General features: G+C 54.2%; 1 protein-coding gene across 1 annotated transcript in view; it reads right to left on the bottom strand.

Moving 5' to 3' along the window:
- The window catches only part of NOVA2 (NOVA alternative splicing regulator 2), a 37475-nt gene that overhangs the window by 4503 nt on the left and 6785 nt on the right, over nt 1–26187 (bottom strand). The window contains exons 2-3 of the mRNA XM_030544326.1: nt 19614–19757; nt 3414–3580 (exon numbers count right to left, since the gene is read on the bottom strand). Coding sequence (XP_030400186.1) covers nt 3414–3580; nt 19614–19757 — 311 coding nt within the window. The remainder of the gene's footprint in view (nt 1–3413; nt 3581–19613; nt 19758–26187) is intronic.

Raw genomic sequence — 26187 nt, 5'->3', positions numbered from 1 at the left:
GGGGAGCAGGCAGGAGCCGGCTGTGGTGGGAGTTCCCAGCTATGCCAGCCCCAGCCTCTCCCAGAAGGGGGTGCTGTGGGGAGCGGCACAGGAGTGTGCCGGGAAGAGGGAGGTGCCGGACTCATTCCCGCCCTGTTTCTTTGACACAGTCAGGAAAGTCAAGTGAGCCCTTGTTGCCTTTGAAGCAGCCAGGGCTGGGCGGGGCTGGGGGGTGCGGACCCAGTGCCCCCACAGCTCCGTCCCTGTCAAGGGACTTCCCGGGGTGACCTGTGCTGTGGGGGAAGATCAGGAGGGTGAGCGGCTGCAGGCTGTGATCAGACCTAGTTCCCAGCGGACAGGAGGGACAAGAGGATGCAGGTTACTAAGGCAAAAGGGCCTCGGGGAGCAAGGACATGGGCTGTGTCAATCCCCTTTCCCTGGAGGGAGGGGAAGGAGAGTTAAAGTCAAGAGTCGGGATTAGAACCCAGGCGGCCTGTCTCCCAGCCCCCCTGCTCCAACCCAAGAGAGCCCGTCCCCTCCCAGAGCTGAGGGGAGAACCCAGGAGTCCTGACTCCCAGTCCCCCTGCTCCAACCCAAGAGAGCTCGTCCCCTCCCAGAGCTGAGCGGAGAACCCAGGAGTCCTGACTTCCAGCCCCCCGCCCCGCTCCAACCCAAGAGAGCCCGTCCCCTCCCAGAGCTGAGGGGAGAACCCAGGAGTCCTGACTCCCAGCACCCCCCCTGCTCTAACCCAAGAGAGCTCGTCCCCTCCCAGAGCTGAGTGGAGAACCCAGGAGTCCTGACTTCCAGTCCCCCCCGCTCCAACCCAAGAGAGCCCATCCCCTCCCAGAGCTGAGGGGAGAACCCAGGAGTCCTGACTCCCAGCACCCCCCCTGCTCTAACCCAAGAGAGCTCGTCCCCTCCCAGAGCTGAGCGGAGAACCCAGGAGTCCTGACTTCCAGCCCCCCGCCCCGCTCCAACCCAAGAGAGCCCGTCCCCTCCCAGAGTTGAGGGGAGAACCCAGGAGTCCTGACTCCCAGCACCCCCCCTGCTCTAACCCAAGAGAGCTCGTCCCCTCCCAGAGCTGAGTGGAGAACCCAGGAGTCCTGACTTCCAGTCCCCCCGGCTCCAACCCAAGAGAGCTCGTCCCCTTCCAGAGCTGAGGGGAGAACCCAGGAGCCCTGACTCCCAGCACCCCCCCCGCTCTAACCCAAGAGATTCCGTCCCCTCCCAGAGCTGGGGGGAGAACCTAGGAGTCCTGACTCCCAGTCCCCCTGCTCCAACCCAAGAGAGCCCGTCCCCTCCCAGAGTTGGGATAGAACTCAGGAGTCCTGACTCCCAGCCCCCCTGCTCTAACCCAAGAGACCCTGTCCCCTCCCAGAGCTGGGGAGTGAACCCAGGCATCCTGGCCCCCAGTCCCTGGTCCTAACCCACAGAATTCCTGCCTTGCTACAGTCCTATTGACCCTGGGGGCTGGGCTTGTGCATCTGGGGAAACAAACCAGAATGGCTATTGCCCTTGGGGGGAATGTCCTGGATGGGACGACCCCACCCCCGGCCTGGGGGGAACGGACTGAGGGGATGTTCCCTCCCTGGCCCCATGGGGATGGACAGAGTGGGCCAAAGGAGACATGAAGTCATCTCTGTGCACTTTCTTCTTGCGAATGACAAGTGCTGTCCCGAAGGGACCCAGGCATCCGGGCAAAGGCCACCACGTGGGCCCCAGTCTGGACATGGTTCATCCTCACATGGGATGGTGTCACACGAGGACCTGAGGGAGGGGGTGGGGATTGGGGAGAGTCTACTGGTGCCTTTGTGACCAGCAGGGATACTGGACCAGACCCCTGGACCCGATCCTGAATCACAACCCGGGCCTGGGGCTCGTCCCCTCCTGTAGCGCTGCCAGTGCCTCTCAGTCCAGACCCGCAGATCCCTGCTAGCCCAGCGCTGAGGTCCCCCCACCCCACTTCTGCTGGTGCCCCTCACTCCCAACCCGCAGCCTCAGGCACCTCCCTCACCAGCTCTGCCAATGCCCCTCAAGCCTAACCTGCAGACTCTTGCTAACCCAGCTCTGGGCTCCCCCTCCCCGTGCAGGTGCCCTTCAATCCCAATGCGCAGCCCCAGGCTCCCCCCAGCTCTGCTGATGCCCCTCAATCCCAACGCGCAGCCCCAGACTCCCCCCATCTCTGCCGGTGCACCTCAATCCTGACCCAAATCCCCCAGCCCAGCACTGCCTCCACCTCTCCCAGTTCTGCCAGAGTCCCTCAGTCCTGACCCGCAGCCCACCACTATCCCAGCCCTGGGCTCCCCACACACACAGCTCTGCCGGTGTCCCTTTCTCCCAACCCGCAGTCCCTGGCTACCCCAGAATGCAGCAAATTCCCAACCGAAAAAAGAGACCCAACCAACTCACTTCATGTGTGGCCAGAGGCAGGATCTGAACTCAGAACCCCAGCGATGGAGGTTGGGGGTGTGTGTGGACTGTGAAACTCCACTTGCCCCCCAGCAATCTCTGCACTAACCCCCAAGCAGTGTTGCCCCAGCCCCACGCTACAGCATCCCAGAGACACCAAGGCATTCGTGGCTGCTGATGGCTAATAGGTGTGTTACAGTGGGTGTGCAGGATAGTGCGTACAGCCCCTGCCCTGGCTGCTAAGGGCAGTGTGTGCTGCTGACAGCCCCAGTGTGGTGACGCTGGGCAGTGCAGGCTTGATCTGGGGAGCTCAGGACAACCACAGGGACTGCACGAGTCCAGCCACCCCCGCAGAGTTCTAGCTGCTCCCTGGAGGCAGAGGCAGATTAAGGTTTCCTGGAGCCCTGGGCCAGATCTAGTGGGGGATGCCTGCCTACCCCTTCCACCTTCAGTCCCAGCCCCGTTCCCCCCCTTCCACCTGCGGCCCTGCCCATGGCCCCTCCCCTTTCTGTCTCTTCCCTGGGCCCCACCCTGGTCCACCCAGAGTCCCCTCATTCTGCCCCCACGCTGTGGCCCCACAACCTGTTTGCCCCTTTTTGCCTGCCCCCCAAGACTAGAGAAGCTCTGTCTCCCCAGGGCCACAACGGGAAGTGAGAGCTCCCCCAGCCCTGAGGCCATGGCAGGGAGCAAGAGCTCCTCCAGTCCCAGGGCCACAGCCAGGTCCGGGCGCTGGGGCTTCCCCCTCCACCCCTAGTGCTTCTGTGGGGGACCAGGGTCGGGGCGTTGGGGCTTCTCATGCCCTGCCTGCCCAGTGCTTCTTCCAGGGACGGGGTTGGGGTGCTGGGGGCTTCCCCTGCCACCTCGCAGCTTTTGCCAAGGAGTGGGTTTGGGATGCTGGGGCTTCCCCCATCCTGCCTGGCGGCCTGGGATCCGGGCTTCTGTGGCCCAGCAGTGGATTTTTTTCCCATTGTCCTAGTGGCTAATCCACCAGTCCCAGGGAGAGTGTCCAGTCCCCTGGATCTCACCTGCTTGGCGCGGTCTGGGTTCATGGTGGTCTGCGGCTGCAGGATGTTGACGGACTCGGGCTTCACCACGGACTGGGGGATCTCGCGCACTTTCTCTGCGATGAAGTTGTGGACGGCGTTGAGGGCCTCGGCTGTGCCCTGCACGAGGCACACCCGCTCTGTGGTGCCTGGGGAGGGGAGAGCATGGGCAGGTTAGCACCCAGAGTTCTGGGCACAGCGGGCACCAAGCTGGAGAGGGATGCGCTGATGTGAGCTTTCAGGGAGGGAGCGTGCAAAAAGGGAGAACTGACACCAAAAGCATGAGTGTGCAAAAGGAAAGTGAGTTTGTAAGAGAACTGAGACCAAAGGAATGGGGGTGATGGAGGAAGGTGAGCGTGCAAGAGGAAAGGAAGTGTGTAAGAGAGCAACAATTGATGCCAGAGGAATGAATGTGTAAGTGGGTGTGCAAGGGGACAACTGGTTGCAGAGGAACAAGTGTGCAAGCAGGCATGAGGATGTGTGTGTAAGAGAGGAGTGAGTGTGCCAGCGGGTGTATTTACACCTAGCTCTTGACCGGCCACTACTGCCTTGGCCTCCCCTTGCCCGGCTATTGTCTGCGTCCCATCCCTCTCCAACCCCCGCAGCTCTCATCCGGCTAACCCCTGCTCCAGAGGGGCCTAGCATGGCACACAGAGGGTTAACGGGCTCCAGCCATGCCCTGCCAGCTGCTGCCTGTTTAAAGCCAACAGCTGGTAGGGCTGCCAACGAGGGCCCCCACAACCCCTTTGCTCCCCCCATGACCCCGGCCATGGGACAGGGCTGGTGTCAGCCCCCCCAGGGAAGGGACCGCTTAGCACCCCCCATCTCCCTTGAATGCCAGCCTTTCACCTCCACCCTGTGACCTTTCCTGACGGCTGATGGGGAAACTGAGAGGGGTTGGGACTTGCCCTCCCCAAGGTCACACACTGAGCCTGTGGTAGGTGTGGGGATTGAACCCAGGAGTCCTGATACCCAGCCCCCTTTTAACCACTAGACTCCACTCCCCACCTAGAGCTGGGGGGAGACCCCTGGCACTCTCCCTTTAGCTCAGGGTCTAGGGCTTTGGGGCTGGGGGTTCTGGGTTTAATCCCTGCAGAGCATTCATTCCTCATGGCAGGGAGATTCATCCCCAGGGTGTGGGGTACAACCCTGGGGGGCAAATGCCTCAGCTGGTGCCAGAGCCGTTGCATGGGGGAGCCAGAGGAGGGGAGAGGAGAGGAGAGGAGAGGGAGGGAAACCAAGGATTTTTGGCTTCTCTCCTTCCCCATGACACCCCTGTCCCTTCTCCCCACATCCCAAACCCCCTTCCCCTCTCCCTCCCCTGCTTGGCCCATATCCCCTCCCCATGTCCCCACTTTCCCCTTCCCCTTCCCTTCCCATGTCCCCCTTCTTGGCCAACATCCCCCTTTCCCTCTCCACATCCCCCTTCCCAGCTCTCTCCTCCCCAGACCCCCTCCTCTCCCTGCATCCCCTTCCCCTCCCTATATCCCCCCTTCTCTTCTTCCTTCCTTCCCACTACATCCCCCCCCCGCTCCTCCCAGTTTGCCCCTCCACACGGCCACGCTCTCCCTCCTTCCTCACATCCCACATCCCCCTCCAGGGCCGCCCAGAGGATTCAGGGGGCCTGAGGCAAAGCAATTCCAGGGCCCCCTTCCAAAAAAAAAAGTTGCAATACTATAGAATACTATATTCTCATGGGGGCCCCTGCAAATTGCCCCACTTCCCCCCTCGGGCAGCCCTGACCCTCTCATTACCCCCCACCCCTTGCCATGCCCCATCCCCCCCCCCCCGGTATCCCTCCAACCTCCCCCCCTCAGCTGCTGCCTCAACAAAACAGGCACAGCCAGGTTCCCATGGCAACCTGCAGCGTTTTGAAACCCCCTCCGCCCCCAGCAGCCGTGATGGAGGCTTAAAGGCCTGTCGCCATGGCAACTCACACCCCCTCATCTGCCATCGGCCGGTTACCTGGGCGATGAGGGACCCTTTGTCCCCAGCAATGAGCTCCCCCTCCCGGGGTGGGGTGAGAGGCCCCAGGGGGGAAGGGGAGGAGGAGAGCTGGCAGGGAGGCCCCCATTGCCCCACGGCGAGGGTTGAGGCCCAGCGCAGGGCCTGGCATCAGGGGCTCAAGGATCCCGGTGGGGGGGGACAGCGGGAGGCCTGGCCCCATCCCTCCATCCCCACACAGAGTCAGAGGCTCGGAGAAGACAGGAGGGAAATGGGGGAGGGCCCTGAATGAGTCAGGGAACCTCAGGCTGGCTCAAAATGTAACCCCCTCCCCATCCTAGGACCAAATCCGAGCCAGCCAAACCAGCGACGCCACGGCCCACCCTCGCCAGCCACTGGTGCTCTGGCCCACCCTCGGCAACCACGGCCCATGGCACCTCAGCCCACCCTCGGCAACCACGGCCCATGGCACCACAACCCGCCTTCACCAACCACGGTCCATGGCACCACAGCCCACCCTCACCAACCACGGTCCATAGCACCTCAGCCCACCCTCGGCAACCACAGCCCATGGCACCTCAGCCCACCCTCACCAACCACAGCCCATGGCACCTCAGCCCACCCTCGGCAACCACGGCCCATGGCACCACAGCCCACCTTCATCAACCACGGCCCATGGCACCACAGCCCACCCTCACCAACCACGGTCCATAGCACCTCAGCCCACCCTCGGCAACCACAGCCCATGGCACCTCAGCCCACCCTCACCAGCCACAGCCCATGGCACCTCAGCCCACCCTCACCAACCACAGCCCATGGCACCACAGCCCGCCTTCACCAACCACGGCCCATGGCACCACAGCCCACCCTCACCAACCACGGCCCATGGCACCACAGCCCGCCTTCATCAACCACGGCCCATGGCACCACAGCCCACCCTCACCAACCACGGCCCATGGCACCACAACCCGCCTTCATCAACCATGGCCCATGGCACCACAGCCCACCCTCACCAACCACAGCCCATGGCACCTCAGCCCACCCTCGGCAACCACGGCCCATGGCACCACAGCCCGCCTTCATCAACCACGGCCCATGGCACCACAGCCCACCCTCACCAACCACGGCCCATGGCACCACAGCCCACCCTCGGCAACTACGGCCCATGGCACCACAGCCCACCCTCACCAGCCACGGCCCATGGCATCACAGCCCACCCTCACCAACCACGGTCCATGGCACCACAGCCCACCCTCACCAACCACAGCCCATGGCACCTCAGCCCACCCTCACCAACCACGGCCCATGGCACCATAACTCGCCTTCACCAACATGGCCCATGATGCCACAACCGCCTTCACCAACCATGGCCCATGGCACCTCAGCCCACCCTCACCAACCACAGCCCATGGCACCACAGCCCACCCTTGCCAGACACTGACACTACGGCCTATCCTGGCTAACCACAGCCCATGGCACGTGACCACCCTCGCCAACCATGGCCTATGGTACCATGGTGCATCCTTAACAGCCATCAACACCACGGACCACCCTCACGAACCATAGCCTCTGGCATCACTGCTCACCCTTGCCAACCACGATGCCATAGTCCATTCTCACCAACCACCAATGCATGCTTGCCAACCACAGCCCACAGCACCACGGCAGCACAGCCCATGCTCACCAAACCACAGACCACACTCAATACACCATCAACACCACAACCTGTGCCACCACAGCCCACGTGTGCCAAACCACAGCCCACAGCACCGCAAACCTCCTTCACCACACCACACACCTCCCTCCCTGCAATCCACCATTAGCACCAGAGCACAGACCACCAACCGCCACCAGCGCTGCCCACTGCCCTCCCCAAAGCACCAACCCACAAACCACAACAGCCATCCACACACTATGGCAGGCCACTTCCACCAATGCACAAACCACCAGAGTCATCCCACATCTCTCAGCGGTTAGAGCGGTGGGGATGGGGGTTGGGAGCAGGACTCCTGGGTTCTATCCCAGCTCTGGAGGGGAGTGGGGTCTAATGGTTAGAGTGGGGGGTCAGGGAGTCAGGACTCTTGGTTCTATCCTGGCTCTGGGACGGCAGTGGGATCTACTGGTTAGAGGATGGGGGATAGGAGCCAGGACTCCTTGTTCCATCCCCAGTTCTGAGAGAGGAGTGGGTTTGGTGCAAGCAAGTCATGGCCTTCAGAGACTGAGCACAGGCTATGGAGACCAGAGTGGCTGAACCGGAGGAGCTGAGGGAGATAGAGAGGTACAGAGAGGAGATTTTCTGGGGCACAGCAGAGTGGGTCCCACCCCCAGTCTGTGCTGCTGAGGAGGGGGAAGGAGAACATTAAGCTGAAGTGGAGGGAAATGATCCCATTGTTAGGACCCTCCTTCCAGACACACTGAGGAGAGCCCTCCAGGGGAGGGGACTTCAATTATTAGGAAGAGGCAGGTAATAGCAATGGGGGAGTCGATTGTTAGAAATATGGATAGTTGGGTTTGTGGTGAGTAGGCAAGCCACATGGGAGGAGGGATAGCTCAGTGGTTTGAGCATTGGCCTACTAAATGCAGGATTGTGAGCTCAGTCCTTGTGGGGGTTACTTAGGGATCTGGAGCAAAATCAGTATTAGGTCCTGCTAGTGAAGGCAGGGGGCTGGACTCCATGACCCTTCAGGGTCCCTTCCAGCTCTATGAGATAGGTATATCTCCATATATTATTATCTATTTATTATGGTGACTTGCCTGCCAGGTGAGAAGGCTGCAGAGCTCATGAGACATCTAGACAGACTTATGTGCAGTGCTGGGGAGGAGCCGGTGGTCACGGTACATGCAGGTACCAGTGACACAGGGAAAGGTAGGAGAGAGATCCTTAAGGCCAAATTTAGGCTGCTAGGTAAGAGGTCCAGGAACTCTATGATAGTATTCTCTGAAATGCTTTCAGTTCCACGCACACACAGGGCCAGTTAGACAGGCAGAGATGCAGGGTCTCAATGCATGGATGAGAATGGTGTTGGGAGGAGGGGTTTAGGTTTATTAGGAACTGGGAAACCTTTTGGGAAAGGAAGAACCTATACAAGGAAGGATGGGTTTCACCTAAACAAAAAAAGAACTGCTGGCGTGTAAAATTTGAAAGGTCATAGAAGAGTTTGTAAATTAAGGAGTGTGGGAAGACCAACAGGTGCAGAGGAGCATACAGCTCAGACAGAGACATCCCTTAGGGGAGGATTTATCTAAGTCCTAATAAAGAAAAGAGGATAGAAGTTGGTAAAGTACAGGCAGGAACTGTAAAGAAACAGTCGAAGGAGAAAGAGACCCATTCAATTACATCACAAGAAGGCAGACAACTAAATACTGACGAATTTTGTAAGCGCTTAAATACAAATGTAAGAGGTTTAAATATTAAGGTGGGTGAACTAGAGTGCCTGGTATTAAATGAGGATATTGCTATAATAGGCATCACAGAAACTTAGTGGAACAATGATAATCAGTGGGATGCGGTAATACCAGGGTACAAAATACATAGGAATGACAGAGTAGGTCATGCTGGTCAGGGTGTGGCATCCCTACAGGTGAAAGAAAGCATAGAGTCAAACACAGTAAAAATCTTAAATGAATTAAACTGAACCATCAAATCTCTATGGATAAAAATCCCATGCTTGGTTAGTAAGTGTAGAGCAGTAGGAATATCCTACCGATCACCTGACCAGGATGGTGATGGTGACTGTGAAATGTTCGGGGAGATTAGAGAGGCTACAAAAATAGAAACCCCAATAATAATGGGGGATTTCAACTATCCCCACAGGGACTGGGTACATGTCAACTCAGGATGGGATGCAGAGATAAAATTTCTAGATACCATTTGTGGCTGCTTCTTGGAGCACCTAGTCCTGCCGGAACCAACAAGGGGAGAGACAATTCTTGATTTAGTCCTAAGTACCGCATGGGATCTGGCCCAAAAGGTGAATATAGCTGAACCCAGGGCTGGCCTTAGACCAAATGGTGCCCAGTCGAGGAGCATCTTTGGCACAGCCTTCCTCATTTGTTAAACTTTTTAATACCTTATTTTTATTGCATTTGTAGCCCATTTCATGACTTTGATACACGATTTGCATGCCTGATTTATCCCTGTCCTGTAAGACGATAAATTTGCATGCTAGGATCTGTAAATCTGTATTTATATTCTACACAGGTCCAGAACATTCTGGGAGGCTAGTGAAAAATGAATCCACACACAGAATACCTGAGACAGGTCACTTCAAACATTCTATTTTCCCTTTTGTCGCTAACTACAAAAACAGCACCCCGAGCCTGGCGTACCCCAAGCCCTGCACCCCAGGTAGACGCTTGGGTCTCCTGCTCCTAAATCTGGCCCTGAGAACAGTGACCATAATGTAATTAAATTTAACAGCCTTGTAGGGGACAAAATACCAAAGAAATCCATCACAGTAGCATTTAACTTCAAAAAGGGGAACTGCAGAAAAATAAGGAAGCTAGTTAAACAGAAACTAAAACAGTCACAAGAGAGAAATGCCTGCAAGCTGCATGGAAACTATTTAAAAATACCATAATAGAAGCTCAACTTAAATGTATAACCCGGATTTTTAAATAAATAAATAAATAAATAAATAAACAGTAGAATAACCACCAAAAAACACACACCTTGGCTAAACAGCACAGTAAAAGAAGCAGTTAGAGGCAAAGAGGCATCCTTTAAAAACTGGAAGTCAAATCCTACAGTGGAAAATAGAAAGGCGCATAAACTCTGGCAAGTCAAGTATAAAAGTATAATTACGCCGGCCAAAACAGATTGTGAAGAGCAACTAGCAAAACCCATTTTTTCAAGTACATCAGAAGCAGGAAACCTGCTGAACAATTAGTGGGTCCACTGGACGATGGAGGTGCTAAAGGAGCACTCAAGGAAGACAAGGTGTTTGTGGGGCAACTAAGTGAATTCTTTGCATCGGTCTTCACTGCAGAGGACATAAGGGAAATTCCCACACCTGAGCCATTCTTTTTACGTGACAGGTCTGAGGAACAGTCCCACATTGAAGTGTCAGTAGAAGAGGTTTTAGAACAAATTGATAAATTAAAAAGTGACAAGTCACCAAAATCTAAAGTAAAGCTGATTTTTTTTGAAGTGCCAGGGGAGATCTTGGCAATTACAGGCTGGTAAGCCTAACTTCAGTACCAGGTTGAAACTATAGTAAAGAACAGAATTATCAGACACATAGATGAATCATAGAATTGTAGGACTTAAGGACCTTAAGAGGTCATCCAGTCCTGTCTCCTGCACTCATGGCAGGACTAAGTATTATCTAGACCATCCCTGACAGGTGTTTGTCTAACCTGCTCTTAAAAATCCCCAATGATGGAGATTCCACAACCTCCCTAGGCAATTTATTCCAGTGCTTAACCATCCTGACAGGGAAGTTTTTCCTAATGTCCGACCTAAACCGCCCTTGCTGCAATTTAAGCCAGTTGCTTCTTATCCTATCCGCAGAGGTTAACAAGAACAATGGTTCTCCCTCCTCCTTGTAACAACTTTTTATGTACTTGAAAACTGTTACCATGTCCCCACTCAGTCTTCTCTTCTCCAGACTAAACAAACCCAGTTCTTTCAATCTTCCCTCGTAGGTCATGTTTTCTAGACCTTTAATCATTTTTGTTGCTCTTCTCTGGACTGTCTCCAATTTTGTCCACTTCTTTCCTGAAATGTGGTGCCCAGAACTGGACACAATACTGCAATTGAGGCCTACATAATATCACGGAGAAGAGTCAACACAGATTTTGTAAAGGGAAATCATGCCTCACCAATCTATTAGAGTTCTCTGAGAGGGTCAACAAGCATGTGGACAAAGGTGATCCAGTGGATATAGTGTATTTAGGATGTCATGGGATAAGACGGAAGGTCCTCTCCAGGATTAGCAACTGGTTAAAAGAAGAGAAACAAAGGGTAGGACTAAATGGTCAGTTTTCAGAGTGAAGAGAGGTAAATAGCACAGTCCATCCAAGATCTGTACTGGGACCAGTACTGTTCAGCATATTCATAAATGATCTGGAAAAAGGGGTAAACAGTGAAGTGACAAAGTTTGTAGATGATTTAAAACTACTCAAGAAAGGGTCCAAAGCCGACTGTGAAGAATTAGAAAGAGACCCCACTAAGCTGGATGACTGGACAACAAAATGGCAGATGAAATTCATCATTGATAAGTACCAAGCATGTATTTGTGGGTGAATACCCATGCATCCGACGAAGTGGGTATTCACCCACAAAAAGCTCATGCTCCAATACATCTTGTTAGTCTATAAGGTGCCACAGGACTCTTCGCTGCTTTTACAGATCCAGACTAACACGGCTACCCCTCTGATACTTGATAAAGACAAAGCAATGCACATGGGAAAACATAATCCCAACTACACATATAAAATGATGAGGTCTAAATTAGCTCGAGTTACCACTCAAGAAAGAGATCTTGGAGTCATTGTGGATATTTCTCTGAAAACATCCTCTCAATGTGCAGCGGGAGTCAAAACAGCAAACAGAATGTTAGAAAACCATTAGGAAAGGGATAGATAAGATAAAGAACATAATGCTACTCTATGAATCCATGGAATGCCCCCACCTTGAATACTGCGTGCAGATCTGGTCGCTCCATCTCAATAAAGCTATATTAGAATTGGGAAAGGCAGAAAGAAGGACAACAGAAATGATTAAGGGTCTGGAACAGCTTCCATGTGAGGAGAGATTAGAAAGACAGGTACTGTTCAGCCTGGAAAAGAGAGGACTAAGGGGGGGGATATGATGGAGGTCTATACAATCATGACTGGGGTGGAGAAAGTGAATGAGGAAGTGTTATTTACTCCTTCCCATAACACAGGAAACAGGGATCATCCAATGAAATTAACAGGCAGCACATTTAAAATGAACATAAGGAAGTTCTGCCTCACGTAGTGCAGTTAACCTGTGGAACTCACTGCCAGGGGATGTTGTGAAGGCCAAAACTATAACCAGGTTAAAAAAAGAAATGAGATAAGTTCCTGGAGGATAAGTCCAGCAATGACTGTTAGCCAAGATGTACAGGGACACAACCCAGAGGCTCCGGTGTCCCTAAGCCTCTGACTGACAGAAGCTGGGACTAGATGACATGGGATGGATCACTCGATAATTGCCCTGTTCTGGTCACTCCCTCTGAAGTGTCTGGCACTGGCCACCTGGGCTAGCTGGCCCATTGGTCTGACCCAGTCTGGCTTTTCTTACATTCTTATTGATGGGAGCAGGCGGGGCTGGGAGTCAGGACTCCTGGGTTCTATTCCCACTTTCATCTAGAGATAGTATCCTGCCTCACTTCCTATCCTAAAGCACAGGGTTGCTGTTGTTAAACATCTGCTGTGTCCTACCCCAGAAGTGGCTGCAGTTGTGACCTCTTCCCCTGCCTCATGGTGGTGGGGGAGTTGTGGACTCCTCAAGCGGCATGAGGAAAGTTTTATGAGCTGTTGGGAGCATCCATTCGACTGTCTGCCCATTGGGCAGGGGTTCAGGAAGGCCCCCCCTCAGCGCTCTTCCCCCTGCACTCCAGGATCAGGCTTCCACAGATTGTGACAAAGCCCCATTGGCTTCCCTGAAAACAATAGGGCCTGTCCCAGCCAAGGCCTAATAAAGGCTGGATAAACAGGAAAGGGTGTGGTGAGTGCTGGCCTCTGGCCAGGGGCTGGGGCAGAGGTCACAGGCAGTCGAATGGGGTGGGGGGGCTGTTCCTGGGAATCATTTTTGTCACCCCCTCTTGGTACCAGGTGCTCCTCCTGCCTGCTAACCTGGGGTTCCCCTGGAGGAGGGGAGTGGATGGGGGGGCAGTGGAGAGCTCCCGGGCGGGGTGGATGACGGTCACCGGTTGCACAAGGGAGCGGAGGTGCGAGGGGGCACAAGGAGGGCAGGGTAGGAGGCACGGCAGGTGTGTGGGGCAGGCATGCGAGGGGACGTGGTGGTTCCACAGGCTGGCACACGATTCTGCGAGTGTGAGCAGGGCACGAGCGTGTGTATGTGGAGGCTGTGCCAGTGCAACAGGTGGGAGGGGGGAGGTTTGGGGGCTTGTGCCAGGACAGAGCTGGGGGGATGGGAGCAGGTGAGCTCCAGGACAGAGATGGGGGAGGGGCGGGGGGTCCCAGGACAGAGCCAGGCTGGGGGAGGGGCAGAGGTGGTCCCAGGGCAGAGCCAGGGGGTAGGGGCAGGGGTGTCTCAGGACAGAGCTCAGGGAGAGGCAGTGGGTCCCAGGAAAGAGCCAAGGGGCAGGGACAGGGGGTCCCATGACAGAGATGGGGGACGGGGGGGGGGTCCCAGGACAGAGCCAGGGGGCAGAGACAGGGGAATCCCAAGACAGAGCCAGGGGACTCGGGGTCCCGGGATAGAGCTGGGAGGCAGGGGGATTCCAGGACAGAGCTAGGGGAGGGGCAGGGGGTCCCCGGACAGATCCAGGCCGGCACAGGGGAGAGACCGGCCGGCACAGCTCTGGCCTGACTTATCAAGGGGACCATTTCCTGCCATTGAAGCCGTTTCCCTCCCAGCCTGGTCCAGCCCTGCCCAGCTTCCTGCTTCCTCCCCTAGCCCTGCAGCTGGGGGCAGGGGAGGCACCCAGGGCCCTGCTGGCTGCAGAGAGCCACTGTGGTGTCCGTGTGACTCCCTCCTCCACCTCCAGGCACCTGGGATTGGCCACACCAGCCCCTGCCCACGGGTTATGGGATCTCTCCCTCCCCTTCCTGGGAGCAGGCAGGGGGACCCTGCCACCCCTCTCCATGAGCCTTCCTGTGGCCTGAAACTGCCCCCTCTCCCCCAGCCCCCGCAGGTATCCTGGGCAGGCCCGGCCGGGCGTTCAGCCAACAACTGAAGAAATGGGCACGGATAAGCAGCGCTGCTAACCCCAACAGCACCAGTCAGACCCCGAAAATCGCGAGCCTGGCTTACAAATCAGGAGATCCTTCCAAAAGATTTGCTTTTCCCCCCACTTCCACCCAGTGCATGCAGGACTAGCCCCGGGCTGCCTCCTCTTGCAGCTGTATGGGAAGGAAGAGGCGCTGGGGTCCTGCAGCAGGAGCTCTCCCAATCATGCAAAGAGACACTCTGGAGCAGGGCCTGCAGGTGCCACTGACTCCCCGTCTCTTGCCCTCCCAGGCCACGGGGCAGTCACTTGTTCCCATGCAGCAGCATGACAAAGTCACTCATCTCCCCTAAATGGTCCCCTGCCCCTGTTGGGAGGGGAGGGGGAACAACCGCATGCAACGTTAAAGACTCGCTCTCTGATGAGGAGCATCACGCATGGAGCTGCACAAAATCAATGAACGCCCCCAACCTTTTGCGGCCCTACTATTGCCTCCCATCCTGCCGCGCTCCTGCCGGAAGCCGTCTCTCACGATGGGGGGGGGATGCACAGGAAGATGCTGGGATCCTTACTCTGCCTTACTCCTGGTCAGAAAAGCAGCAGCAGTGCCCAGAGGAGGTGCCAAAAGAAGCTGAGAAACCCAGGCAGCACAGCGCCAAGCAGCTGCCAGGGGAGGCAATGTACAGCCCTGGCAGAGGAGGCGTATTGAAGAGTCTCCCCAAAACTATGTGCACCCCAGGGCGATGGGAAGAGGTGGGTCCCATGGCTGACAGTGGGACCCAGTGGAGTCCCCGTCTCGGGCTGACAGTGGAAGCCCACAGAGCCCCCATCCCAGGCTGACAGCAGGACCCAGTGGCTTCCCCAGTCCCAAGGTTGACAGCAAGAGCCAGCGGAGACCCTGGCCCGGGGCTGACAGCGAAGTTTAACTAAAGATAAGCCTCACTCATGTCAATTTGTGAGAGCTGGAATGTCTGGAGGTGACTCCCGTGAAGTCATTGCTAACTGGGGGAAGAACAGAACCCAGGAGTCCTAGGACCCAGCTCTAACCACTAGACCCCACTCCCCTCCCAGAACCAGGGATAGAACCCAGGAGTCTTGGCTCCCACTCAGGGTTGTCACCCACACAGCTTTTCCCCAGGCTCATTGATTTGTTGAGCTAGCTGTCCTGGGAAATCTGTCAGGGTCCTCAGTGCATGCAGACAGGTGTCCAGGTTCAGGACCATCCTACATGTTATGGTGGCTTTGTAACTGAGATGTGGCAACCCTACTTCCAGTCCCTGCTGCATTAACTGGTAGACCCCATTCCCCTCCCAGAGCTGCGGATAGAACCAGGAGTCCTGGCTCCCAGCCACCCCTGCTGTAACCAAGACACCCCACACCCCTCCCAGAGCCAGGGATAGAACCCATAAGTGCTGATGCTCTGGGCCATGCTCTAACCACTAGGCTACCTTCTCACAGTCCCAGGAGCTCCAGCCTTCTCCATGCAGTCCTGATCAAACCCACCCAGGACCAGACCCCAGACTTCCCTCCCTATCATGGTGATGGGGGATGGTGCCTCCCCCTTTCCCGAGGGATTGGAACAACCCCTTTTCTCCTGGGGCAATTACTAAGCGAAAAGCTGCCCCCTCCCCTCTCCAGGCTCTTGGCAACATCCCCCCATCCCAGGAGATTTGCTGCCCAATAATCCTCCAATCGAGAGCAGGAGATGCAGAGAAAAGCAGCTTAGCTAGGATGGCCTGACTTTGTATGTCCCACAATCAGGGCACAGATTATAACTGGGCTGGGGCTACCGGCTTCCTCCCCACCACCCAGCACCACCTGCTAATCTTCCGTCTTTGACCTTAAAAGGAAACCTAGCAGGGCTGGCACAGTGCATTTACCAGGGGCCATGGCTAAGTGCTGCAGAACAGAACCCAGGAGTCCTGGGTCCTAGACACTCCCCCTAGCAGAAATCGGTACACTCCACCCATCTCCCAGAGCCAGAAACAAAACCCAGGAGTCCTGACTTCCCACACCGCTGCTGAAACGACTACACCCCATAAGAACATAAAAACGGCCATACTGGGTCAGACCAAAGGTCCATCTAGCCCAGTGTCCTGTCTTCTGACAGTGGCCAGTGCCAGGTGCCCTAGATGGAATGAACAGAACAGGGAATCATCAAGTGATCCATCCCCTGCCACCCATTCCCAGCTTCTGGCAAACAGAGGCCAGGGACACCATCCTGGCTAATAGTCACTGATGGACCTTTCCTCCAGGAACTTATCTAACTCTTCTTTAAACCTTGTTATTGTCCTGGCCTTCACAACATCCTCTGGCAGGGAGTTCCACAGGTTGACTGTGTGCTGTGTGAAGAAATACTTGCTTTTTTGTTTGGTTGCTTTTTTTCATTTTTTAAAATCTCAGTCTGCTTTGGACTTAACTATCTTGAGTAGTTTTGTATCGTCTGCAAATTTTGCCACCTCACTGTTCATCCCTTTTTCCTGATCATTTATGAATATGTTGAATAGGACTGGTCCCAGTACAAACCGCTGAGGAACACCACTATTTACCTCTCTCCATTTTGAAAACCGACCATTTATTCCTGCCCTTTGTTTCCTGTCTTTTAACCAGTTACTGATCCATAAGATGACCTTCTCTCTTATCCCATGACAGCTGACTTTGCTTAAGAGCCTTTGGTGAGGGACCTTGTGTGTGGGCATGATCTGTAAGTCTGTTACACCTTGTCAAAGGCTTTCTGAAAATCTCTATCCACTGGGTGCCCCTTGTTCACATGCTTGTTGACTCCCTCAAAGAATTCTAATAGACTGGTGAGGCATGATTTCCTTTTCCCAACAAAAACCATGTTGACTCTTTCCCAACAAATTGTGTTAATCTACTCGACTCCCATCCCAGAGCTGGGACCAGAACCCAGGAGGTTACCCACTCTAACCACTACATACCACTCCCCTCACAGATTCATAGATTCCAAGGCCAGAAGGAACCGCTGTGATCATCTGGTCTGACCTCCTGGATAACACAGGCCAGAGAACTGCCCAGAAACAACACCTCTTTGAACTAGAGCCGATCTTTACCAAAGATCCAATCCTGATTTAAACATTTCCAGGGATGGAGAAGCCACCAGGACCCTCGGTAAATTGTTCCAAGGGTTAATCGTACTCACTACACCTTATTTCTGGTCTAAATTTGTCTGGTTTCAACTCCCAGCCATTGGCTCGTGTTCAACCTTTGCTAGACCGAAGAGCCATTATTAGATCCTTGTTCTCCATGTCGGCACTGATAGATGGGGATCAAGTCCCCCCAACCCTTCTCTTTGTCAAGCTAAAAACACTGAGCTCCTGGAGTCTCTCGCTCTGAGGCAGGTTTTCTAATCCTTCCGTTGTTCTCGGGGCTCTTCTTGGCAACTTATCAACATCTTTCTGGACCAGGATCCCAGTCACGGTCGCACCTGGGTCAAATCCAGAGGGAAAATCACCTCCCTGCTCCCCCTGAGATTCCCCTGTTCATGTAACCCAGGACAGGGTTAGCCCTTTTGCCCACAACTGAAGACCACTCCCCTCCCAAGCCAGGAGAACCCAGGAGTCCTTGTTCTGGAGGAGTTTGCCTGCCCCAGCTCAGTTATGGGGGATGTGGTCTAGTACCCCCAAGGGGGTTGACCCGACTATGGCCTGTCTGTGGGGCTATGGTCCTGTGCTGGCCTGGGGGGATGGGAGGTCCAGTTCCCCTAGTCCTCTTGTCCGACAGCCTCCATGTACCTCACGGGGGGGTGAGGCAGTGCTAACTTCCCCACCCCAACTGGCGGGTCTCAGTCCTGCCCTGGAGGAAAGAGGGGGTGGAGCCACTTCCCAAAGTAACTATCCTGGGAGGTCGGAGACGGAGGAGGGCTTCACAGGGATCTGGGACAAAGGGATGTCTCCCTTCAGCCTTGTGAGTAGGTGGGGCCTGGGTTCCCACCGGCTGCAGTACTCTCCACCCTCCACTTGTGAGGTCCCCTCCCCATAGTATGGGGGGGCCCTCCACACACACACACACACACACACACACACACACACACACACACACACACACAGATCCCACATGCCCTGCCACATGCAAGCCAGGATCCCACTGCCAGAGCACGAGGGAGCTCGGCTCGTGGCAATGGGACGCACTGGGGAAGGCCAGGCGGGGGCACCCTTTCCCCAGGGCAGCGATGCAGGGCTGGCTGCTAGCCCGGTGCTGAATGGTCAGAGAGTCAGAGATGGTAAGGCCAGAAGGGACCAATCCTGCCACCTGCATCGCGCAGGCCAGAGAATCCCCCCGGTCGTTCCTACATCCAGCCCAGATCTGATGGTCGAGCTAGAGCGGAGCCATCCAATCTCAGCGTAAAGACTCCAAGCAATGGAAAATCCACTTCCAGCTCTGGATTAGTCATTCGAGTGACTGCTTTCCCTTCCCTCCACTCCCCATCAAATCTCGGTGCCTTATTCCCAATCTGAATTTCTCGCCTCAGCTCCAGCCATTGGCTTTTGCTCTCTGCCTCTGCTCTCAGAAACCTCCCCACTAGGGCTGTGCTGGCTGCCGGGGATCTGGTCACCTCTGAATCTTCTTTAGAGCCAACTACAGTACTCCAGTCTCTGGCTCTGAGGCAGATTCCCAGCCCTCAGCTTGGGCCTGTTGCTCTTTTCTGACCCCCGGCTGAGATGTCAGGATCCTTGAAGGGCGGACACCAGAACTGGCTGCAGTAACTGGCCTCCGCAGGGCCAGCACTCTGCTCCCCCTCACCATCTCCTGCTCACATACCCAATGGCCACGTTATCTGAGAAGGGGAAGCCGCCCCTAGTGTAGTTGACACAGTGACACTGCCTGAGTCTGCAGAGAGCCTGAACCAATTGCTCCAAGAGGGCTGAATTCTCCCATTCTCCAGAGGGAGCCATTATCTCTGGAGCCTGGTGACCACCATTTCTGTTCTCATACTCAGCACATTCCCATCATGATCCCTGAGCCCTTTCCAGAGCTGCTGCTTACCCGGGACACAGTTTCCTGCCTTGCAAGCCAGACCGGCAGCCTTGCCTCCAAAATGTACGACCTTCATTGGCTGTTACATGCAAGGGGCATTTTCCCCCGGCCTCTCAAACGTAGGCATGGGCTGGTCGCCCGGATGGCACGAATCTACCCCAGCCAGCGCCCTTTGCCCACCTCCCCAGGACGGATCACAGGGGCCCGGAGCCCAGGCATCAAGGCAAACCTGGCCCTCTCCTGTCCAGCTGCCACAGCAGGAGACTATCACTGGGGGAGAAGGTCCGAGCCTCCCACTCCCCGCCTCAGTTATCAACCCTCAGATCTGCAGGGATTCACGGGAGCTCCTGGCCCACCTCACCTGGGTAGAAGTCCTTAGACTTGGAGAGCTTGATGGTGGCGCCTGTCTCTTTCTGCAGCTGGACAATGGTCTGTCCCCCTTTCCCAATGATGGAGCCGGCCGCATAGCTGGGGATCAGGACCTTGAGGAAATATTCACCCTCTTCTGGAGGAGAGAGAGGAAAGAAGAGATGCATTAGTAATGCCATGCCAGGATGGGGCTACCGGGGGAGGGGGGAGATCAGCCCCCAACCAGAGCTCTGTGGGGCTAGACACCTCCTCTAGAGGCCCCCTACTTTTCCAAACCTGCCCACTGAATATTCCCTGGAAGGATACTGCAGCATCTACCCTGACCCTGTAGCGTATCAGGCCATTACTGGGGAGTGCTGGAGTAATAATGCCAGCAGTGCTTAGCTCTTAACCAGGTTTTTCATCTGTCAGTTTCAAAATACTCTCCAACAAAGCTACAGTTCCATTGCCCTCATTTCACAGCAGTGGAAACTGAGGCCCAAGAAGGGACTGGTCCAAGCTCAGCACTAGAGCTGGGGATAGAACCCAGGCATCCTGACTCCCAGCCTTCTCTGCTTTAATCACTAGACTCCCCTCCCAGAGTTGGGAATAGAACCTAGGCCAGGAGTCCCGACTCCCAGCCCCCAGTGCTCTAACCACTGGACACCACTCCCTTCCTGGCTCCCAGCCCTGGAGTCCTGGCTCCCAGCCCTCTTCTGGATTTGTAGAACACCCAGCGCAATGGGTGTCTTGCTCCGCTAAGAAGAAAAACCATCGCTCAGGCATTACACAGATCACCACGGGGCCTTATCCAGGGACCCCCTGGGGAGAGAACAAACCACACGTGACAGACGTCAGTCACACCGTTCAGTGCGCGACTGGAAGGTCAGGTCCCCCAGTGACTAGTGCGGGATAAGAATAGAATTGACGCTAAGGGAGCTGGCACTAAGCTGTTGCAGTTGCGGTACCTGGCCACTAGTGGGAGACATGCCCACCCATGCACTTAACCAGCATGTTGCATTTCAGCCCGGTTCTGTACAAACATGTCACAAAGACAGGTGCTGCTGTCGACTCATTGGGAAGGTGGGGCAGGGGCATGCTCCCAGCTATAGACTAATGATACCTAGCTCTGTCTTCAGTAGAGCTCAACATGCTTTACAAAAGAGGGCAGCATCTTTGTCTCTATAGTACAGATGGGGAAACTGAGGCATGGGGGAGGGACGTGACTTCCCTAAGATCTCCCAGCAGGCCTGGGAGAAACCAGGTCTCTTGCATACCAGTCCTGTGCTCTACCCACTAGCTCACACTGCCTCAATAACCGCTCTGCACCCACACTGATATTGTCTTCTTCAGGGTGGGGGAAACAGCGAGATCCGCTGACGCCACACAGGATAGGTACTTTGGGGGCAGGGCATGAGCCGTGATGCCCCACTCAAGCACAAGGTGAGGGTCTGTATTGCTACTCACATCCCAGAAACCTTCAGCGGCAACTCAGTTCGTTCCTTTATGCCCATCACCCCAGCCTCTGGACACACACCAGCCCCACCTCCCCACCAGCAGCACAGCTCTTTAATGAAGGATGCAGGGTGAAGAATTCTCGCCTGATGTGGAGGGCTGGGCGTGGGGGAATCAAATGAAATCGGCATCTAGTAAAAAGCTAAACTATCTCGGAACTTAGGACACAGGACTGGACGAGCCGCCCCCACCCCAATATGTTTCTAGCGAGTAATCGGATCCCCTCTCGGCCTGCACTGTAGGCTAAACAAGCCCAGCTCTTTCAGTCTTCTCTCGCGAGATTGGCTCGCCAGTCCCCTGATCGGCCTAGTAGCCCTGCTCTGCACCTGCTCCAGTGGGAACTCCTCTGTCTCGAACAGCGCTGGACACAGTCCCTGCCTCTCCATTGTGCTCGTGAACATTTCAGGTGGAGCGGCTCCATGGTGGCCTTTCTCCCCCACCCAGAATGCTGCTCTTTGAAATAGCTGCAGATCTGAGGCAGCTGGTGCTGGGGCGAATGACCGAGGGGCCACGTGCAAATGACTCTCTGCTTTGCACTACCCTCTGGTAGGTTGCGTGTGCAATGCACGTGCGCGTGACGAGATGTGTAATACTCGCACAGATGTACTCTCGCCACAGCAGCAAGTGGGTGTAAATGATGCGTTTATACCACACATGGATATTGGAGGTGTAATTATAGGTTTGGAGGCCAGAAGTAACTATTTGATCAGTGGCTCTCAGCCTTTCCAGGCTACTGTACCCCCTCAGGAGTCTGATTTGTCTGGTGTACCCCCAAGTTACTTAAAAACAACTTGCTTACAAAATCAGAATATATAAATCCAAAAGTGTCACAGTCACACTAGAATTGACCAATTGCCTACTTTCTCATTTTTACCATGTAATTATAAAATAAATCAATTGGAATATAAATATTGTACTTACATTTCAGTGTACAGTACATACAGCGGGATAAACCAGTCATTGTCTGTCTGATATTTCAGTTGGTACTGATTTTGCTAGTGCTTTTTATGTAGCCTGTTGTGAAACTAGGCAAATATCTAGATGAGTTGATATACCCTCTGGAAGACCTCTGCGTACCCCCAGGCGTATGTGTACCCCTGGTTGAGAACCACTAATTTGGATAATCTCATCTGACCTCTTGCATTATGCAGGCCATAGAATCCACCCAGTGATTCCTGGTGGTCGAGCTAGAGCAGAGATTTTAGAAAGAGACACCCAGCCTCCAAGCGACGGAGAAATCCCCTTGTCCCTGGGTCTGCAGTATACAAGTTAATTCCCTTGCCTGGGTAAAGTGTGCCGCGTATTTCCGGTGTGAATTTCCCTCACGTCTGCTGCAGCCATTAGCTCCCATTCTGCCTCTGTCACTGCTAACGCGGAGTGCAATCCATCCACCCGCAGGGGGCCACAGGCATCATGGCAGCCAGCGTTCACGTTCTGCAAAGCGGCTTAGGGATTTGAGTTTTCGATTCCTAGTCACTGTCGTGAGGTTACTCTCCTCGCTCAAGGTTAATGGTGCCAAGAACTGGCCATGGAAATCCCACAGGGAAATTACAGCCCGTGTGGATACTGCATGTGTGTCTTCAGTTCACGGGTGCACATATGTATTGAGTGTGTGTTGAGTGTGCATGTGTGTTTATTGAGTGTGTGACTGCATATATTGCATGTGATTGTATTGTGTGTACCGACTGTATATTGCATGCGATTGTATTTGTGAATTGAATATGTAGTGAATGTGTATTGCCCGTGGTTGTATACGTGTGTATGGCTTGAATGTGTATTGCACGTGGTTGTATACGTGTGTATGGCTTGTGTGTGTGTGTACTGAGTATACATTGCATGGGAGTGGATATGTGTGTATTGTGCATATTGTATGTATGTGTATTGAGTGTGTGCGTGTATTGAGTATACATTGTATGTGAGTGTGCTGTGTGTTTTGAGTGTATATTGCGTGTGTTTATAAATGTGTGTATCGAATGTGCATTGTGTGTGTTGAGTGTATATTGCATGTAATTGTATACGTGTGTATTGAGTTTCTGTGTGTATTGAGTGTGCATTGCATGTGAGTGTATATGTGTCTATTGAGTTTGTGTGTGTATTGAGTGTCTATTGCGTGTGACAGCATACATGTGTATTGAGTGCATGTGTGATATATTGTGCATATATTGCATGTGTGTATTTTTATGAGACATCTGATGAGCCAATCAGGATGCAGAAATCTGTATATTTTGCTACTTGACTTCACGTAACTCTGTTATTAGCTGCTGGGGACTCAATCAGGATGCAGCCTCTGCCTGCGCAATCCAATTGGCTAGCACTGTCCCAGAGCTTGGCCTCGCTGAGCTTTGAGGCCTAGGACAAGCAGTCCCAGAGTGGCCGGCCTGGTGCTCTCCTAGTTAACGAGGCCCATCAGTCCCACAGCTAAAGCCATTGTCCCCCAATCTGCCTGGGGCCTCCTCCCCTCTAGCCTGGACCAGCAGCTCCCAGATCTGATGGTCCATGCAGAATGGGCTGCTCCCATGGTGCTGAGTAAGAACCCATCATCCCAGCTACTCGTTAAACAATTTCCTCATTACTATTCCAGGTTAGCATAATGACCCCCTCTCCCCCTCCGAGTCATCAGCAGGCTTCGGATTCAGGGACCACAACACGGCCCTCTGCCACTTCAGCTAAGGGAGTCACTCCACAACTGGTAGCAGAAGCGGGTTGTTATACAGATTGTCCAGTAGAAGAGGGGGGCGTGGCACGTGCTTGGTTGCTGGGTTACATCAGTCACAGCTGTGGCTGACTCTGGGGTGTGAAGCTGATTATCAATCAGAGGGGAGGCATGGCCATGAGGCCACCAACAGGAGGAGGTGCGGCGCAGCCCACCAAGCCATCTCTTTGGAGCTGAGGTCCACACTCCAGCTAAAGTCTGGGCTGTCCAGGCCCAGAGCTTATTCCAGGCCTCACCCCACACAAAGAGTGAGTGGCGGGGTGCCCCTCACCCCACAACAGTAGTGTGATGTCTGGGGATCGGCCATGCCAGTGCAGCCACTGAAAGCTGCAATGGACTGGCAGGGAGCACAGGAGTCAATATCCCACCACAGGCCCATCTAGCTTGTCGTCCCATCTCCCACAGTGGCCACCACCTGCAGCTGAGGGAGTAACCCCCTGGCAGACAATTGTGAGATAACCTGAACCCAGAGCTCATGGCCTGGGAAGAGGAAGGGGCTTTTCCCCAACTAACCTAACCCGGGCTGTTCCCATTATCCAGGTCAGCATCTGGAATCCTGCTGCACTCCTGGCCCCAACTGCATCCAGTAGCAGGGAGTTCAACAGACAGAGGGAGGGAAGGACTGATGGACAAAGAGATGGACAGAGACACGTGCTACAAGCTGGCAGGTCAAAGCTCTGTTGTTCTCTTAGCCTCCTTGAGCCTCCAGTTAGAACATAAGAACAGCCATACAGGGCCAGACCAATGGGCCATGTAGCCCAGTGTCCTGTCTCTGACAGTGACCAGTGCCAGGTGCTGCAGAGGGAATGAACAGACCACGGCAATTACTGAGTGATCCATCCCTTGTTGCCCAGTTCCAGCAGCCAGAGGCTTAAGGACACCCAGAGCATGGGGTTGCATCCTCTGACCATCTTGGCTAATAGCCATTGATGGTCCCATCCTCCATTAATTTATCTCATTCCTTTCTGAACCCTGTTATAGTTTTGCCTGTCACAACATCTCCTGGCAAGGAGTTCCACAGGTTGACTCTGTGTTGTATGAAGAGATACTTCCTTTTGTTTGTTTAAAACCTGCTGCCTATCAATATAACTGGGTGACCCCTGGTTCTTGTGTTATGAGAAGGAGTAAATAACCCTTCCTTATTCACTTTCTCCACACCAGTCATGATTTCATAGACCTCCATCATATGCCCCCTTAGTCTTTTCTCTTCCAGGCTGAACTGTCCCCGTCTTTCTAATCTCTCCTCCTATGGAATCGGTTCCATACCCTTAATCACTTTTGTTGCCCTTCTCTGAACCTTTTCCAATTCTAATATATTGTTTTTGAGATGGGCTGAACAGAACTGCCCGCAGGATTTAAGATGTGGGTGTACCGTGGATTTATATGGCGGCGTTGTGATATTTGCTTTCTTGTTATCTATCCCTTTCCTGATGGTTCCCAACATTGTGTTTGCGTTTTTGACTGCCCCTGCACGTTGAGTGGATGTTTTCGGAGAACTACCCACGATGACACCAAGATCTCTTTCTCGAGTGGTAACAGCTAATTTAGACCCCATCATTTTGTATGCAGAGTTGGGATTAAGTTTTCCCATGTGCATCACTTTGCATTTATCGACACTGAATTTCTTCTGCCGTTGAGTTGCCCGCTCGCCCAGAGAGTTCTCCTGGCCCTGTCTCTCCTTTGGACTCGCTCCAGTTTATCTACATTCTCCCTGAATTGGACACGGGACTCCAGCTGAGGCCTCCCCAGTGCCGAGCAGAGCGGGACACTCCTGTTAATGCCCCCAGAATGATATCAGCCCTTTTCGCAGCTGTGTCACTTCATTGGCTCATATTCAATTCGTGATCCACCATCACCCCAGCTCTTTTCCAGCAGCGCTTTCGCCTAGCCCGTTAGACCCCCTCTTTGTATCTGTGCATTCGATTTTTCCTTCCCCAGTGCAGTACTTTGCACTTGTTTGGATTGAATTTCATCTTGTTCATTTCAGACCAATTCTCCTATTTATCAAGGTCGTTTTGAATTCTAATCCTGTCCCCCCACCCAGCCTGCCCTTCCCTGAAATGCTTGCAACCCCACTCCCCCACAGCTTAGTGTCATCTGCAAACTTTATAAGCATCCTCTCCGCTCCATTATCCAAGTCAGTCATGAAAATATTGACTCGTACCAGACCGGACCGAGAACTGACCCCCCAGATGCCTTCCCGGTTGGACAGCGAACCACTGATAGCTGCTTTTTGAGTACGATCCTTTAACCAGCTGCGCACCCACCTCACAGTCATTTCATCTAGAGCCACCTTTCCCTACTTTGCTCATGAGAATGCTGTGAAGGGAGTGTGTCAAAATCCATTCTAAAACCAAGA

Source organism: Gopherus evgoodei, unplaced genomic scaffold (genome assembly GCF_007399415.2).
Source record: "Gopherus evgoodei ecotype Sinaloan lineage unplaced genomic scaffold, rGopEvg1_v1.p scaffold_34_arrow_ctg1, whole genome shotgun sequence".
NCBI lineage: Eukaryota > Metazoa > Chordata > Testudines > Testudinidae > Gopherus > Gopherus evgoodei.
Note: the sequence above shows the minus strand (reverse complement) of the source record. Positions and strands in the feature narration are given on the sequence as shown.